Genomic DNA, 16,922 nt, shown 5'->3' with positions numbered 1-16,922 from the left:
TATATATATATTTAGTGTTGTTGTTTTGAAGCCATTGTCTCTACTTCTGTCCCCTCTATATTTGCCCCATGACTTCTGTCCTTCTCCCTTGGCTTTTCCATCTTGGTTGAGGTATTCCTTGTTTCCTAGGCATGTATATGCCTCATTTGTGTGTGGGTATGTGGTTGGGGCACTAGGGATTTATCTTTGTCCTCTTCTTAGTTTACCTGGGAGTGAGGTGGCAGTCGGAGGGGAGTCTAGGGCTTGAATACTCAATCTCAGTCTGAGGAGTGACTTTAGTCCCCTCTCCCTCTTATTTCATTCCACAATTATGCTGTGTTCTGTGCTTAGGTTGTCTTTACTCCCTACCCCCATTATTACTTTCTTCTAGAAATTGTCGTCTATAAAGCTTGGGCCTCCTAGTGTGAAAGGCAATTTCTGGACTTCCAGACTCACACTCTGAGGAATTTGCTCTTGGCTCAAAGTCTGCAATGTGTTGTGCGGTGGGTGAGCGTGTGCCCACTTAACCCTGTGGCCACCCAAGATGGCCGTTGATGCTCTGCCTTTGCTTCAGCTGCTGCTTTTGCAGGGCTGGACATACATGGCCCTTGGTTTGCCTTCCCAGAGGGTGTGTGATTTCACTCTAAGTCCTTCTTTCTGCTTTTAGGCTTTTTATGGAATCTGGCCTGGCTCTACCTGGCTTTTCTTTGATCTCTTCCAGGAGTGGGGAGGAAAGGATGTTTTCAGTGGCCATGCAATCCCACATGTGGGGTTCCCAATCTTCTGGGTCAGAGTCTGCTGAGCTCCCACTGCCCTGGGTAGGGCCCAGACATACTTTTGTGTTGACAAAATTCCTCAAAGGAATTTCACCAAGTCCTGGGTTTCACTCAGCATAGCTTGGGAAGTCAACTCTCAGCCCAGACACACCTCTCACCTCCTCCTGTTTTCCCTCAGCGGCCACCAGCCCTAGTTCTTGAATTCCCTGAAGAAACCTTGGGGCTGTATAGCTGGTACGAAGCATCTGGATTTTCCTTTGGAAACATTCCATTTTTTTTATAGTTTTCAAAGGAGAGGGTGATTTATGCCACGCAGTGGGTGGGGTGATTCTTTGTATTATGAGCTTGCAATTGTGATGTCTCCTTTACTTTGTCTAGACTGTGTAAGTTTAGACAAAAGGTTTGTCAATTTTGTTTACCTTTTCAAAAACCAACTCTTAGTTTACTTAATCTCTTCTGTTTGGCATTGTCATTTATTTCTGTTCTTTATTATTTCCATCCTTCTAACTTTGGGCTGTTGTGCCTCCTTCCTGGAGTGTGGGTTCTAGCCTCAAGCTTTTGACCAGGGAAGACACAGGCCAAGAAAGGTCTTGTTCAGGTCACCAAGGCATAAGGAAGCCAGTTAACCCTAAGGCTAGGGTTACTTCCCACTGCCCCTTGGGGTGGACGTCTATCTATTTCTAGTCATGTTTAGACAACAGTCAAGGAACATCTCACAAAAGAGCTAATCCCACACAGGGGAATGGCACCATTTGAGCACTGACGATGTGAATATACAGTGTCATCAAAATCAGTCTCTGGCAGTCAGGACTCCATCGGTTCTGGTCCTACCTCTACCACTCATGGGCAGGAACCGTGGGCAATGCGTGCAAGCGCTAAGCATTTCCTCCACTGTCAAATATGAGTGGGCTGAATCCCCACCTGTGAGGCTCCTTTCAGCTCCATAGGTCTGTGATGCTAGACTTGCCAGCTAGATTCAGAAGCCCATGAGGGGAGGGATGGGACAGTTTTGGAGTCATCTGAAAAAGTCCCTTTATAAATGTTGGCCAGAGGGGTTTTGCTCACCTAGCTAGAAGCCACTCCCTCCTTGGGACCCAATCTTCAGACCAACGTGGCCAGGACTGTTCTGTGAGCCAGGGTGACTGCAGATGCTGATGGGAGTGGGGGGCGGGGGGAGTGGAGCCCACAGAACTTAACATTCAGAGACACGTGAATCCAGGCTGAAGTCCAAGGTGACCTTGAGCTGTAGTCATATAACCTCTGAGCCTAAATTCCCTGATCCGTAAAATACCAACTTCACAGGTTAAAAGGATTATATGAGGACACAGTCACCTTGCACACTGAAGGTATTTGACAAATGTTAGCTGGCTCCCTCCCTGCCGCCAAGCACCAAGGCCGCTGGATCACAGAAGTCTGTGTTAGTGTGTACATTTTGTCTCCATTTTTTTTTTATGCAAATCCATGAAACAGGCCATCTCAGTTGTTTCTTGAGCAATCTTGTTGCTACAAATCCAGAACTGTTTGTAGGCTGCTCACACCACTGGAGCAGAAAAAAAATATCCACCAAACTTTGCCAGCTTAGGACTTCTGGGGCTTAGCTTTCATTTGTCTGCAGGCGGGAGAGGGGAGACAGCTGGTAGGCAGCAGAGTTGGGAGGGGGCAAAGGGAGAGACAAAGTCAGCACTTCCTAGAGCTGTCAGAGGGGGACAGGAAGCTCTGGAGATACAGAGAGGGGATGTGAGGGCTTTGCCCTTGCAGGAGGCTCAGCTCCTTTCTCCAGGCACTTCATGGTCTCTAAGTCTTGGTTTTGTCATCCATAGAAATGGAGCTAGATTTCCTGTAATGACTAGACACCTAGGTGTCCCATAAATAATTTTTTTCTTCCTCTGTTTTTCCCATTTTCAAGTGCAAATGAAGACAGTTCCCCACTACCACAAAATATGTAGTCTGTTTCCCGCCTTTGGGGGAAATCACTAGAGCCAGCACATCGGGTATAATGGATAAGCCTCACCCTGGGAAAATCAGCTGTGTGATCACGGGCGCTCCCTGCCAGGTAAGGCTTGCTCTATTCTTAAGAGGGAGGCGGTAAAGGTCTTCAAAGAGGACACACATTCACACAGCCACCTTGTAGAAAATGGACCCGTAGAGGTTTAACTGATGAAGAAAACACAGGCTTGTCACCAGAGTTGGTGGGAACACACAAGCTAATCCCAAAGCACATAGAACCAGCCAGATAACAAAATGGACTTTCTACATGGTGGCAGGCTAATGCATAAAAAGTTTTGGGTTGGGCAGGTGTGAAAGAGCTAACTGGGTCTTCATTTCTTATTCTGTAACAAAGAAATGGAGGAGGAGAGTTTAGGGAGGCAAGGGCAACCGCCAGCTTTCCAGAAAAATGGAAGCATTTTATTCAACAATGAGACAGATGTCAGAACATCCGCTGTGATGCCCTGAGGAGCCTGCCAAGGGGAAGGGGCGCTGCAGGGGGCTGTGGCACAAGATCCCTCACAGCCAACAATGCTGGCACAGGCCCAGGAGTACAGCCATGGTTTCTCTCTGGGGCCAGAGCCATCCCACTCTTTTCCTGTGGTTGTTGACTTCTGGGAAAATTGTATGCTTGAGACCTGAGAATCTAGCCGGGGTGGCTCTGGGGAGGAACCGCAGGAAGGAAGGGCTCCTGAGGACAGCCTGGCCAGAAGCAGGTAGACAGGTGGCCCAGCAACCTCCAGGCAGCTGAGCCCAATCCTGAGAGAGCTGAACGGAGACGGGAGTGCCCGAGAAGGGCACATAAAAATAAGGAAAAAAGATCTGATCCCCGGGAGGCTGAGGTATTGGAGAGCAGAGCCTGGCCCCAGGGTACAGACAGGCTAGGGGGCTTTAAGGACCAGACACAGAATCTTTGTGGGAGCCCCAAGCAGTGCCCCGTGGGTCCCAACAGTCCCTTGGCTTTTGAAGGCAACTCCTGATTGCACCCTTTGTTCTACAGGCCCCGCACCAGTGTTGGGCATCCAGGCAGGGGCTCGCAGAGGGTCACAGGTCCATCATGTGGGCACTGCGTTGTACCATCCTTCCACCCGCCCCCACCAAGGTTCCTCCAAGTTCTGAGCAGGGCAGAGGGCACAGGGGAGTGCTTTATCAGCTCTTCAGGCACTTGGTCCAGGTACGCCCAGCGCAGCGCCTCAATAGCGATACACCTTCAGCCTGTTGTGCTGATCCAGGCCCAGCTGCAGCAGGCCAGAAGTGGCCATGGGCACCGAGGAGAGATGTCTGGGCACGAGGTGAAGGAAAACGCTGATGGCTTCTGGCCCCGGAGAGAAACCATGGGAAGAGCCAAATGGGGTCTCTCTCCGTCCCCCAAGGTACAAACACAAGTCCAGCCACGCCGGTAGCTACAGCAGGAAAGGGCTGGGGTTTGGGACTTGGCTGAAAGGATACGACTTGGGGCCGTTCTTGTACTGCTCTAGCCACTTCCGATTTGCCTCCATCATGCTCTGGAAGTCAGTGCTGCCTATCTCAGGAACTTGAGGGCGCTGCAAGAGGTGGAGCTGTTCACTGGGAAGAGGAGGACAGCTCGAGGTGAGGAAGAGGCACATGCGGTGGAGCCATCACACCTGCCACCTCCTTCTTCCTCTGCGGGTCTTTCAGGGTCTCTTTAGCAATTCAAAGCTTCCTCTATGGGCAGAAGCCACCCCTATGGAATGATATCAGCTCCCAAAAGGGAAGGTGGTGAATGCCCTCTGCCCACTTCTGGGTGAAAGCTCCTGACATTAAGGCTCCCAATTCCCAGCCTGTTTCATCAGCAAAAGCTCTCTCCTCTGTCAACTCAAATACCTGCCCAGCATCAGCTCCCAAATGGGCCAGGTTGTGGGGGGAGTACCTATCCTGGGGGGTTGTTGCAGGGGATACATCTGGCAAGGACTAAGATGAATGAGAAATTAATAACAGGTTTAAATAACTGCCCATCTGTCTCTCCCCCAGGGCACCCCTCGCACTCCAGATGTTGCTCAGCAGGCCTAGGGAGAAAGGGAGTTTTATGAAGTAGACAAAGAGCAAGGCCACACTCCGGGAGAGTGTGCAGAGTCCCAGAGAGCAGCTTCCATCTGGAGCCTGGCCAGGTAAGCCCCTTCACCCCAGGACTTTGGCACTTTGGACTTTTCTCTGGTTGAGGGGTATCCACCCCATGTATTTGGGTCTCCTGCCTGGGAGTTCCACAACCTTCAGAGGTCCCAGTTGAAAGCCACAGGGGGGCTTACCTGGCAGACACATAACCCAGCTTGTTCTCCAGGGGCGAAAGGCCGCTGCTGAGGAATGGCACTCCAGCTGGGAAAGTGGGAGAAAATGGTTTCGAAATGGCAGCTTTTCAGCTGACCCAGACCTGGCCCAGGCAGACCACCTCTTCCCCAGAATCTGAAAAGGCAGTACCTCCTAAAATGAACAGGGCACATTTCAGTGGCTGGAGGATACAGATTTTAGATAGAATTTTCAATTTGGCTTGGACTAGGGAGAATACAACTTTTTCCCTCAAGTACCTCTTCATATTCCTTAGCTGGGTTAGGAGACAGGGGAAGTCATTTGCCCATGCTCTTAGATGCAAAATCCTGGAGTAACATGGAACTCATCACTTAATGCCCAAGTCTCATTTTCCTCAGCTAACAGGGGGGATAAATACTACCAAGAAGGTTATTAGTGCTAAAACTGAATATAAAATGCCTGGCCCGTAGTATATAATGGCACTATCATAATGATGACATCGACATTTTAGGTTCTGCTGAGCCCTAAAACCCACTATAGACCCCATCAGCCCAAGTTCCAGGGTAACCATCAGGACCCACAGAGCTGCAAGCTCTTCCCAGGGAAACAATCCACGGACCATGCTAAGTTGGGGGGCAAGGAGGAAGGTGGGAAGGTTTAGCCCAGAGGGAGGCTTACTTGGAAAGTACTTGTGCCACTTCTCCGCCAGGTAGTCATCCACTGTTTGAGCCACGGCAGAGGAAGGGAGCCTGGGGCCCAGCCCTGGGTCCCAGGCCCACTGGGTGGACATGGATGCAGCAGGGGATGGGGGTGTGTAGGTGGGAATGGGCGTGCTCCTGGAGGACTGGTGAGGGACCTGCACAGGTGTGGTGCTGAAGAGCGGCGGCTGAGGGGTGATGCTGCCCAGCATGCTGAGGACACCGTTGAGCTGGCTGCTGATCCGCTGCAAGGAGCTACTCAAGTAGTGGATGTTGTTGGGGCAGGAGAAACTCGGGGTTGATGTGACTGAAAGGGAAGAGGCAGAGGGTGGGATGGTCCCCAGGCCCAGCTGGCACTGTCACACCCCATTCCTCCAGACAACCCATGGGTCTTATGGGGGCACAGGAGACAGTGGGGCTTGGTGTACAGACAGGAGCTGGCTGAGAGAGGTTTTCCAGGGTGAGGGGAGGGCCCTGTGCAGGGCAGAGCAGCCTCCCGGAGAGTGGCACGGTTAAGGGGGACACCTCTTTCACCGCAAAGTGCTCTGCACGCTCAGACAGCTCTCCCCCATCCTGACAGCCTTGTCTGGGGGCAAACCAGCTGGGTTCACTCCTTCCCAAGCACTTCTAGAGTACTGGCTCCCAGAATAGCTCCCCCAAGTTCCTCCCCCTCTCTCCAGGGATACTGTGGGTCTCCCCGACTCACCCTGAGGCAGCGGGAAGGACTCAGAACTTTCACTATCTGAGTCATCCAGGTTGCTGAGGTCAAAGGTCACCTTCTTGGTGGGGGTTCCTCTCAGCGTGTCCTCATCTGAAGCCTGAGAAATAGAAGCAGCAGTTATTTCTAGCACTCACTCTGTGCTTTCTGTCCTGGACACAATGGGTAGGTTCTTTGGGGTCCAAAGTTCCATAAGCACCTGGGAGAGGCACATCATGCAGGCTGCCTTGGAGTGGAGGAGGGGGCAACTAGGAGAATTCGGGCTGTAGGGCCACCCAGACCAGACAGGTGCCCTTTTCCCCCACTAAACTCTCCCTGAAGATCTAGCCACACCCACATCTCAGGAGTTCATGGGGAAGCCTACTCTGACGTTCGTGACACCCCTCTCCAGAGGGGCCAGGCAGGGGCTGGCCCCACTCTCCGAACCTTCAGCGAGCTCAGGACAGTGCAGCACAGATCTGCAAACCCACAGATGTGTCCACAAACTTAAAGCTTCTGCCTCTCTTACCAGTCCAGGAGCCCTCTGCCAACCCTGGACCCTAGAGGCCCAGCTCCCCAGCGCAGGACCCAAGAACACAACCCAATCCCAGGAGAACAGGGAGGCCGCAGAGCTGTACCTCTTCCTGGAGAGAGGACTCCAGCTGACTGATTTTCTCCTCTTTCTTCTTCAGCAGGTCCTGGCCTTTCTGCATGGCTGACTTCATCTCATGCAGGTGCCTGGCCTCCTGCAGCCAGGGAGAAGAAAGGGGTGACTAACCACAGGATGCCGGAGTCCGGCTCTGACACTGGGTTGTCCTGAAAAAAATCAACTCTCAGTCTGGGTTCTCATCTAAAACAAGAGAAGCACCACTCTCCATCGGGTCATGAAAATTGAATTGTTACAAGGTTAGCACCTTTACCACCCTCAAATAGTCACTCTCATCACCGCCACCATCGCTATGAGGGAAGCAGCAGGACAGGCCCCTGGAAGCCTGTCCTCCATCTACACCCGCCCTGAGCACTGTCAGAATTCAAGGGACCAGGACCTTCAAATGGCACAAAGATCCATGATCCCAGGTAACCGCACCGTGGGTCTGTACTGTCATTGTAAACTGGGGTATCAGACATAACTCAGTCTTATGCTGCGTATGCTCAAAGATTGCTGAAATGTGGAACTATAGAGTTTAGAAAAGTAAAGTCTTAAAAACCTCACTGGCTACTATCCTGTATATGACAGGCAGAAGCATTGTGCACGGTGCATTGCCAATGTCAACATAAGGTGCTTTCATCTTCACAGAGCTGTATAAGCCACATCACCTGTCAGGTCATCACAGAAGACTTATCCAGTGACCCCGGAACCCATGGGACCACTATTCTCATGGAGCCTCCAGAATGACCAACCAAAGGTGAGTTTTGCCATGGCATCCCCAGCCCCTCGCTCGGAAGGCTGTCTCCAGCTCCTGACCTCCAGGTCCTTGCACATGTCTTCCAGGGCCTTGGCACCTGCTGCATTGCTGTCCCCCTCATGGCGCCACTGCTGCTGGGCAACCTTCAGAGCTGTCTGCCGCCTCCGTATGGAGGGGGTCTGCCGCATCAGGAAATCCTTGGCATTACGGAGCACCATCCCATCAGCAGAGAAGTCTCGAACACTGGGAGGACAAGCGAGGGTAGGAGCACTGAAGGAAGACAAAAACACTGAGAACCCCTGTTCTGGGCCACTCAACCACTCCCGCAGCAGATGCCAGTCCTGAGAGCAGGCTGGCACTGGGCCCTCCCACCCTCACTCACAGATTTCACACCTGATGGGGACAGATGGCCAGACATTCCATCAGCAACACAGTGTGCTGGCTTCTGCCTACCTCTGGCTGACAGTCACAGTGGGCAGTCCTGGATTGCCAGGGAAGATTCCTCTGTCCCCCAGGAGGCCTGTCCCTGAACCAAGCCCCACTAGTAACACTGTCACTTCAGCTCACCCCAGCTCTGTGCTGCAGGCACACTAACCCCTGCATAGTATACTGAACCAAAAGATGACAGGCTGTTGGAACTCACCCGTCCATGGACAAGTTGAACTCCTCCTTGCTCTGGGAAAGAGGGCAGGATACCTCTTTCGTCTGGTTCTAAGGACATGGTAGAAAAGACCCACTGAATGCAACAAAAGCAGGTAACTGCAGGCTCAAGGGGCTCTGAAGCCCTCCCAGTGGCGTACAGACAAGTGGCTCTGCCAGTTGCTGGGCACTGATCACTCATAGGTATCACTTAACTGATGGAGATGGACACTGGGCCTAAGACCAGGAGGCGATGGTCCTGCATAGGGCAGAGGCAGGCCTCACTCCTTCTCAGCAGGAGCTCTCCAGGTGACCAGCCCTGCTGCCCTATCCCTTTCAAGGCATAGAGATACTCACCGTCCCAAGGGATTTCCTCAGGTCCTCAATGCGGAGACCTGGCTCAAAATGTGAGGCTGCATTACTCTCCTCGACTGCCAGCTCCTTCAAGGTGTCCTGATTCCTCTTAGCTGCAGCCTCCAGGTTGCTAAGATGAGTAAGGAGGCAGAGCCACATGAAGCAGACAAGGTTTCTGTGGGACTCCTGGGGTGAGCTTCCAGCCCCAACCTTAGGGGGAGAGCAGGACCATCTCTGCCCCTTCACTCCCATCAATGTCCCTGAGACAGGGCTGGGGTATGAAGGGTCAAACTAGGGACCCCCGGCCTCAACCCCCGCTACAACATGCAACAGTCACAGCCATGATAGGCCCATGCACAGCAGCGGGCAAAGGGTAGGCAAGAGGCATGGGGTATGAAGCACAGGTGCCCACACAACCTGATGTGCTTTTGCAGCCTCTGACTCTGGGTCTCCAGCAGATCCACCTGGGTTTCCAACTCAAACTTGCGGGCCTGAAGCTCTTCAAGAATTTTTCGGAGCTGCCGGTTTGACTCGAGCAGGTGATTGTGCTCCTTCTTTGCTTCCTCCAGATGCTGCTGGGTGGTGGTGGCTTCCTGGGGGGGAGGGGGCGTGGAAGAAAAGACAGAATCCCTTGGTGACATGTGGGATAGAGGAGGAAAGGGGCTTTGGTCATGAGATGCATGGGCCCCACCCCAGCCCTCCGGCTCCCGGGTGAGGTCCACAGAGGGGCGTTTTGTAGAATAACGGCCAACGAGGTTTGGGACCCCAAAACCCTAGAGCGATCATGTGGACAAAGGTGGCGCTGAAAGGAAGGAAAGGGGATAGGGAAAGACAGGAGGAGTAGCAGACAGACCTCACTCTCCAGCACAGCCCGCCTCTGCGCGCGGAGGAGCTGCTGCTGCTTCCAGGCAGTCTCCTCCTGCGGGGGAAGGAAGAAGTGCCCTTCAGCCAGCTCCAAGTCTGAGAGGTGGGAAGGCATGCCCTCTCCTGGAGGGGCTACAGCTCAAAGGCATCCGGAGATCCTGGCTCCCTCACCTGGATGTCCAGCTGACATAATTTGGCCTTGACATCTTTGGTTCTGGTTTCAAGGTCCATTTCTAAATCTTGGAATTTCCTTTCCTGCCCAGAAGTGTAGGTGGAGAAAAAAGATACAAGTGTAGGAAGGCCATTACCTGAGAAAGCAGGAAGGAGGCTCTGGTCCACCCTACCATGCCAGAACTCAGAGCTGGGTTCAGGCCTCCCCCCACCTGCTCCTGCAGCATCCCTGGCCATCAGATCTTGCTTATTTCCAGTGGAAGCAAGGATAGACAAAGGCACCAACCCCAGCACCCTAGAGGGGCTGACCCTTCTAATCTGGGGATGTTTCTTGTTCCAAAACACACAGGAGCAAAGATGCCCCAGCTTGGAGAAGGCCCGTGAGTCCCCCACTTCAAAGGCTATCAGGCTCCATCTGGATGCTGCCACAGGTCCTGCTCCCAGCACTGCACTATCCTGCGTGGAGGTATCAGGGTGGGGAGCCCCAAGTGACGTCCCACAGCCCCCACCTGCTCCCGGTGCCGCCGCCGCAAGTCTTCCAGCTGTCTGTCCTGATCCTGCCTCAGGGTCTCCAGTTCCCTCTCATGGGCCCTGCGTAGGCGCTCCAGCTCTCCAGTCAGATGCCCCAGGAGTTCAGCTCGCTGCTTCCTCTCCTGGGAGGGGGAAAAGGGGTACACTGGCAGGAAGCTACAACAACTCCACCCCTGCAGCTTGGGTCAATAAGCTAAGACTAGTGGACATAAAGGGATAGCACGGTCTGTTGCCCCCATAGCCTGCACCCCCTCTCTGTCACTGAAACAGACACTGGTCTGATGCCATGAGGAGCTCCCCCCATGGAGCCTGCCCTCTTCTGCCGCCCCATCATATGCAGCTTTCCTTCCTCGAGGGAGAAGTCATTATTAATTCTCACTATTCTTCAGCATGGCCAGAATTGGTTTGGGTAGGAAGTCAACTACACTTCATCAAAGAAAGATGGTATAGTCTGAGATGTGGGTGCCAGCGGTTGTAGGTTCAAGTCAGCCAGCACCCCACTGTACACCCCCAATCCAGGCAAGTGAAGCCACCATGGGTCACTGAGGCTACTGCAAAAGGCTGGGGGTGGGCATGTAGGGTCTTGATATTGTTTGCTCTTGCCACTCTGTTTCTTGGTGTCCGGGAACTCCCATTACCCCTAGTGGCAGGTGTTGGTGGGGTTAGAATTAAAGGCTTTGGAGTCAGCCCGCACTTGAATCCTGGTCCTCTGCTTATTAACCGGGTGAGCTAGGGAGCAGCCTGTACTCTCCGAGACTGTGTCCTCATTTTGAAAGTGGAGCTGCACCCTGCAGCGTGCTGTGAGGAAGTGAGTGAATGTATACCAAGGCTCAGGGCAGGGCCTGGCACACCGCACGAGCTCTGTGTGAGCCGTAATGACCATGACAGGAAGGTGTGGCCTGCCTGCTGGAGTGACGAAGCCTCTCCTCAGCCGACCCCTTAGTGCAAAGGCAAAGACTGACTTCACATTGCAGGGGGCCAGAGATAACTGAACCCCTGATCAGTCTGTCCCCTCCCCCTGCCCTCCAGCGAGCTAACGAGTGAGTATAAGATGACGGGGCAAGTCACCTCGGCTTCATACTGCTCCCTGGTGTCAGTCACCACCTGCTGGTGCTCCGCCTTCATCCTGTCCATCTTCCTCTCGTGCTCCCTTTCTACCTCCTGGCGCTTCTCTCTCAGGAGGCCACTGAGCTGCAAGGCGGTTGACAGGGATGCAGCATGTAGGATCCAGGGCGGACGGGCACGGGGATGGGTGGGGAGGAGGCGGAGCTGATCACACTCATGCTACATGCACACACCTCCCACCACCACCCCCATGCACACAGCATCCACACACGGGCCAGGACATACACAACACACCACACACATCCGCATACATGACATATCCCAACACCCCCTCCCACGTACCTACAGAGCATGAGGATGGAGAAAGACCTGGCCTAGAGGGAGGTGAGGCATAATAAATGGAACCCGAAGCTCTAGCCCCAGCTGAGCCATCTAAAGCAAAGTGGAGGACCCGTGGGGCAAGGTGGCCCAGCTGAGTCACAGCAGACATTATAGACACAGGACACCCAAGGGGCAGCCCAGACTCACCTCTCGCTCGTACTCCATCATTTGGTGAACTTTCTGATGAGCTCTCTGCTCCGCCCATCCAAGGTTCACCTGCAGCTTGGCCTCCTCTTTCTGTTGCACGTCCTCTATCTTCTTCTGGAGGCCAGAGACCACCTGAGGAGGCCCAACACACACAAGCGTGACCCTAAGAGAGCACTGCAGTGGTCACAGGAGAGTCACTTCCCAACCCCACGGGCCTGTGGGAAAGGAAGACTCCCTCCCCAGCAGCAGGGAGGAGGTCAAGCTCTTCTGCCTGCAGACAGCAGTGAATGGGTCCTGAAGCTCAAGCTTATGCTCAGGATACCCAGGCCCTGCCTCAAAGGCCAGGGCAGTTGCAGCTCACCTCTCTGTGCTTGGCTTCCAAGGAGGAAGAGAGCCGCTCCAGCTCAGCTTGGTGCTCTCTCTTCAGCGCTGCCACTGCCTAGAGGGCACCAGAGAACCTGTGAGGGGTGCAGGGCAGGGAAGGCTGGCGGGCACCTAGCCTGGGGGAAGGAAGAGCCAGGGAGACCATCTCCCATCCCCTGGAGCCACAAGGGAAACCACAAGCACAACTTCGTCTCTCCAAACTCAGCCCCTAAAGTCTGCAAGTGACAAATGAAGAGAAACAGGGAGGCCAGAGCGGAGGGGCACTGCTGCCATGCCCCCCTCCCCCAGCCAAATCAGAGGTACACAGGCGACATGCATGCCTGTGCATAGGGCCCAAGCAGGAGAGCTGGGGCTCTAACACGCGCTTCCTGAGTTCAGAGAAGCACTCCCCGACCTCGCTACAGCTTCTCCTTGCCCAAGAGCTGAAGCTCCACCCTTCATCAAAAGAAAGCAGTTTCTCATAGCCTGATGGCTACTTACTGCAGCCTCTTACTGGGAGAAAGACCATGGGATTGGCAGGACAAGGAACAAAGACAAAAGGAGAAGGAATTGCTCCAAGTGTGCTAACCTCATTCTCAGACAGGAGAAAGGTAATCACGGCTGCCCCACAGGGACAGGGCGCCCTGGTATCAGGACCCCTGGTCTGCCTTTCAGTTTTCCAGTCATGAAATCTCCCCAAATCCACAGGCCATTTTCCCATAAGCCTTCACTGCCACTGACAGTACCCAGCTGCTGCTGTCCTGACCCAGCCCTGGAAGGACCCCTAGATCCGTATCAGGGAGACAGGCTGGCACCTGAGACAATCAGGTCCAAACAGACTAACAGGCCCACCATCCCCCATGCCCACCCGTGCGGACACCCTCTGTCTTCCTGGCTCCCCATCCTGCAGGCCCAAGGCTGGCCCTCCCTCTTCCTTCACACTCAGCCCCTGCCCTGGAAGCCCAGGCACAGAGCAGAGAGGGAGGACCCACTCCACGGGCTCACTTCCTTCCTCTCCCCGTCCAGCTGCTCTCTCAGCTGCTGCAAAGCCTTCTCCTTGTCAGCACTCAGGGCAGTCTGCTCGTTCTTCTCCGAGGCCTCCACATCTTCCCTGAGATGCTCTAGCATTTGCCAGTTTGTCTGTTCCAAGCTGACCCCCTCAGCCTTCTGTAGAAATTCCAGCTCTTTTCTCAGTCTCTGCAGAGAAGCCTCTTGCTCGGCCCTGGGCAGACAGAAAGGGCACTCAGGCCTATGCACTCTGGGCACTTGTGCAGGCCTGGGCAGCTCAAAGTGGGCACTCACCTGACTGGGCCTTCACCAGCTTCTGTGCTGGACTGGACCTGGGCCCGGAGCCAGGAGATCCTCTGGCTTTCTTTCTCTCTCATCCGTGTCTCCTCTGTCTCAGCGCCTTTTTGCAGCTGCTCCTTCAGGGAACTAGGTTGTTGTGGTGAGTCTTATTAGAGGGACCACAAGATCCTCCATCTTCTATCCATAATCCCTGGCTCTCAGCCTCCAATAGCCCGTAGCCTGCCTGAGAAGCTTCCGATATTTAAAGACAAGTCTAGCCTCAGCCTCTGGGGCCTGCTGCCTCCCTGTAATACTTCCCTGGGTAAAGAGGGCACCGTGAACACCAACTGCCCTTTACCACAGGAAGCAAATTACAGGCTGCCTGATCCCAGAACAGCATTTCTTCCAAAGGCTGCCTTCTGCCAACAGGTTTGCCTGGATATGGCATTCACTCAAGGATAGATGGTTTGACCCTCACCTGACTTGCTAAAATCCTTCCACTTTTCGCCCAACAGATTCTGTTCTAGCCACATCGAGTGAGCCAACTCTAAGTCCCACCACACTCTTCCTGAATTTGCCAACTTGTTCATGCTGGGACCCCTACCGAGAACTCCCCTTTCTACCAGCCAAAACCCACACCCAATCTTCACCCAGCTTCCTCCCCTCAGAGAGGTCTTCCCAACTCCAAGTTCATCAGTCTTTCTGTTCCCATCACACTATATAGGGATTCTTATCCCCCGCCACCATCCCTCATAATGCATCATTAATCCTCTCCAGAGAAAGAATCTTGTCTTAAAATATGTTATATCTTAGGTGCTGGAGACAGTAACTAACATGAAATAGAGGCTTAACAAATGCTTGCTGAATGAACATGCATCACCCTGCCCCCAACTCTAAGCAAGTGTGATTATTGGTAAGGACGTCTTATTTACACACCTACAGTGGCAACCATTTCATACCAAAGGGACATCTCCTACTTGTGCAAACCACAGTCTTCTCGCAAAGCCCCACATGACCCAGGGCTGTGTACTCGAGAAACTCAAGCCTCAGAAAACATGATTCAGATGACAATTTCTTGGAAAAGCTCCTCTAGTGAATTCCAAATCCAAAAAAGACTTAGGATCATTTTCTATTTCAAGTTATCAGCACCACTACTCTCTTCCATTATGACAGAAAATGAGATCAGCACAAATCCTTCCTTCTAGATTCCCCATAAACCCTTTCTCTTTGTCCTATGGCTGAATTTTACACCTAGTACCACCAAATGCCAAAAGCTGGAAGGGACTTTAGAAAAGGACATGTCCTTCATTTTATAGCTCTCTCTTCATCTCACTACACTCAATCCTTTCATTATACAACTAAAGGAACTAAGAGTCAGCCTGCCTCTCCTCTTGCCTGCCTTCTCATTCAAAAAATACATGCTAAAAGATCAGTTCAGCTCTGGCTTCCAGAAATTTCTACCAAGTGGAAGTTTCCCAGAAAATAAGCCCAACCCTCAAAAGGGCACCTATGTAAACAGAAACAGCATTCTCACGATGCACTATCTTGAAGAATCAGGCAAGCACTATCCAGAGAAATCACTCAGGACTGCTGAAGCTCCACTGAATTCAACTGAACACAAGAACAAAAGCTGCCATTTACTGAGCAACTATGCAGGCCCTGAATGAGACACATTGGCATGGGGTCTCACCCTCATCCTAAGAGGGACACTGGAAGGTTTTTCTGGACCTAGGTGATTTGGAGGAAGAATGGTGCACACAGTCAGCCAAGCCCAGGGTGGCCGGCAGAGACAAGCCTGCTGGGCTGGAAGGAAACACCACCAGGAGTTTCTCTTCGGCATCGCTCCCCACCTGGGCTGATTCATACCTGTTGGGTGGGCCCTGCCCCAAGTTTCAGTTGGCTGGAAGAGGAGGATGTGGTAGGGAGATCTGTTTGTGGCATCCTCCTGGCAGGAGGTCCAGAAAGAGTGATTTAAGGATAGACCCCAGGTCCGTGGGTCCTAATCGGGCTAATGAGAGAGAATACCCCTCATCTTCTGGATAGTTGGGTGTTGGTTTTATTTCCTCTACATTAAGCATAAATATTTTATACATTCTTTGTTTGCTATGCATGACAGAAGGATAATTTTCTATCTCTCTCGGATGTTTTTTCCAAGAGGACAAAATTTAGCCTTTAGTCAAATTGCCAAGTAAATCCAATACATTAAATACATTTCTGTAAGTCCCTTTCCCATTGCAGGACAGTGCCAGGGATGCTCATTACATTCTCAATATCCAGTTTCCTCACTAATAGTTCCCTAATTTCATTCTATCAGGTAAAGAAGCCCAAGTAAAGCACTACATTTCCCAGTCTCCTTTAAAACTAGGGGATACTGGGCCTCCCAGGTGGCGCAGCGGTTGAGCGCTGGGTTGCGAAGCTGCCCGCAGCTTCTGCGGCGCCGGTTCGATCCCCGGCTGCTCCCCGGCCACCGGAGGAGGGTCCCACATGGCGTGCAGACCTCTCCTGCCGCCCGCTGCTCCCCTCAGCAGTGTACTTCGGTCCTTCTGCCTGCTCTGCTCCCCGCTCTGGCTCTGGTGAATTCTCTCACCCTCCCGCGCTTCTGACTGTACCCAGTGCTTGTACAAACAAACAAATAAATAAATAAAATAAAACATGCCTCTATAAAAAAAAAATAATAAAAAAAAAATAAAACTAGGGGATACTAATGACACATGAGCAGAAGTCCTCAGGCAAAGGTCCTTGGCAAGCTCCTTTACAGGGACAGAATGAGCCAGAAGGTGGCCCCTTTTGTACTCTATTCCTATTTATCCTGGAGCACAGATACAATGGTTGGAGACCAGCAGCTACAATGGACTTTGAAGAGATACTGGGAGTAAAAACCAGTACTGAAGATGGCAGAGATTAAAGGACACCTGGGACCAGGTGACTCTGGAGCCACTATACCAGCCCTGGACTGCCTTTTCTTATATGAGCCTCCCACTGGTTTACACATACAAACATACAGCCACACAGGCACAGGCTCTGCCCAGGTTTAAAGGTCTTATCTGGGTTCTCCTATCAGCCAAAGGAAACTGTCTGGCTCTGAGATAAGAGCCCCTCACACGTAGTCCCTACCAACCTCACTGGGTCCCCAGAGGGCTGACTCCAAGGGAGGAAGATGTAGCAGTGAAGAGATGAACTGCCTGGCTTGGCCTAGGCTCTGCTGCTTATTAGCTCCAACACCTCAGACAAGTTATTTAACCTTTCTGGGACTCAGCTGCTCATCTTGATCAGACTCAATAAAATAGGATTGGTAACTCCTCATAAGAGCTGT

The 16,922-nt window shown here is 52.6% G+C and overlaps 1 protein-coding gene across 6 annotated transcripts in view; it reads right to left on the bottom strand.

Moving 5' to 3' along the window:
* Window positions 1–2,169: 2,169 nt before the first annotated feature.
* The window catches only part of CEP164 (centrosomal protein 164), a 69,225-nt gene continuing 54,472 nt past the window's right edge, over window positions 2,170–16,922 (bottom strand). For 4 of the 6 annotated variants that reach the window (XM_054693126.1, XM_037505347.2, XM_054693129.1 and 1 more), the window contains 18 exons: window positions 13,625–13,756; window positions 13,328–13,544; window positions 12,321–12,398; window positions 11,960–12,091; window positions 11,435–11,557; window positions 10,345–10,488; window positions 9,836–9,919; window positions 9,654–9,719; window positions 9,218–9,393; window positions 8,804–8,930; window positions 8,451–8,518; window positions 7,867–8,077; window positions 7,040–7,147; window positions 6,411–6,522; window positions 5,685–6,011; window positions 5,009–5,075; window positions 4,191–4,307; window positions 2,171–4,022 (listed from right to left, as the gene is read on the bottom strand). In XM_054693126.1, the coding sequence (XP_054549101.1) occupies window positions 3,935–4,022; window positions 4,191–4,307; window positions 5,009–5,075; window positions 5,685–6,011; window positions 6,411–6,522; window positions 7,040–7,147; window positions 7,867–8,077; window positions 8,451–8,518; window positions 8,804–8,930; window positions 9,218–9,393; window positions 9,654–9,719; window positions 9,836–9,919; window positions 10,345–10,488; window positions 11,435–11,557; window positions 11,960–12,091; window positions 12,321–12,398; window positions 13,328–13,544; window positions 13,625–13,756 (2,377 nt within the window). In that variant the 3' untranslated portion in view covers window positions 2,171–3,934. Of the gene's footprint in view, window positions 4,023–4,190; window positions 4,308–5,008; window positions 5,076–5,684; window positions 6,012–6,410; window positions 6,523–7,039; window positions 7,148–7,866; window positions 8,078–8,450; window positions 8,519–8,803; window positions 8,931–9,217; window positions 9,394–9,653; window positions 9,720–9,835; window positions 9,920–10,344; window positions 10,489–11,434; window positions 11,558–11,959; window positions 12,092–12,320; window positions 12,399–13,327; window positions 13,545–13,624; window positions 13,757–16,922 lie in introns of all 6 variants that reach the window. The other 2 variants (XM_037505352.2, XM_054693127.1) reach the window with 2 other exon arrangements.

The sequence above is a fragment of the Talpa occidentalis genome, unplaced genomic scaffold (genome assembly GCF_014898055.3).
Source record: "Talpa occidentalis isolate TD23 unplaced genomic scaffold, MPIMG_talOcc4v2.1 talOcc4.12, whole genome shotgun sequence".
Taxonomy (NCBI): domain Eukaryota; kingdom Metazoa; phylum Chordata; class Mammalia; order Eulipotyphla; family Talpidae; genus Talpa; species Talpa occidentalis.
This window is presented reverse-complemented; position numbering and strand designations above follow the sequence as displayed.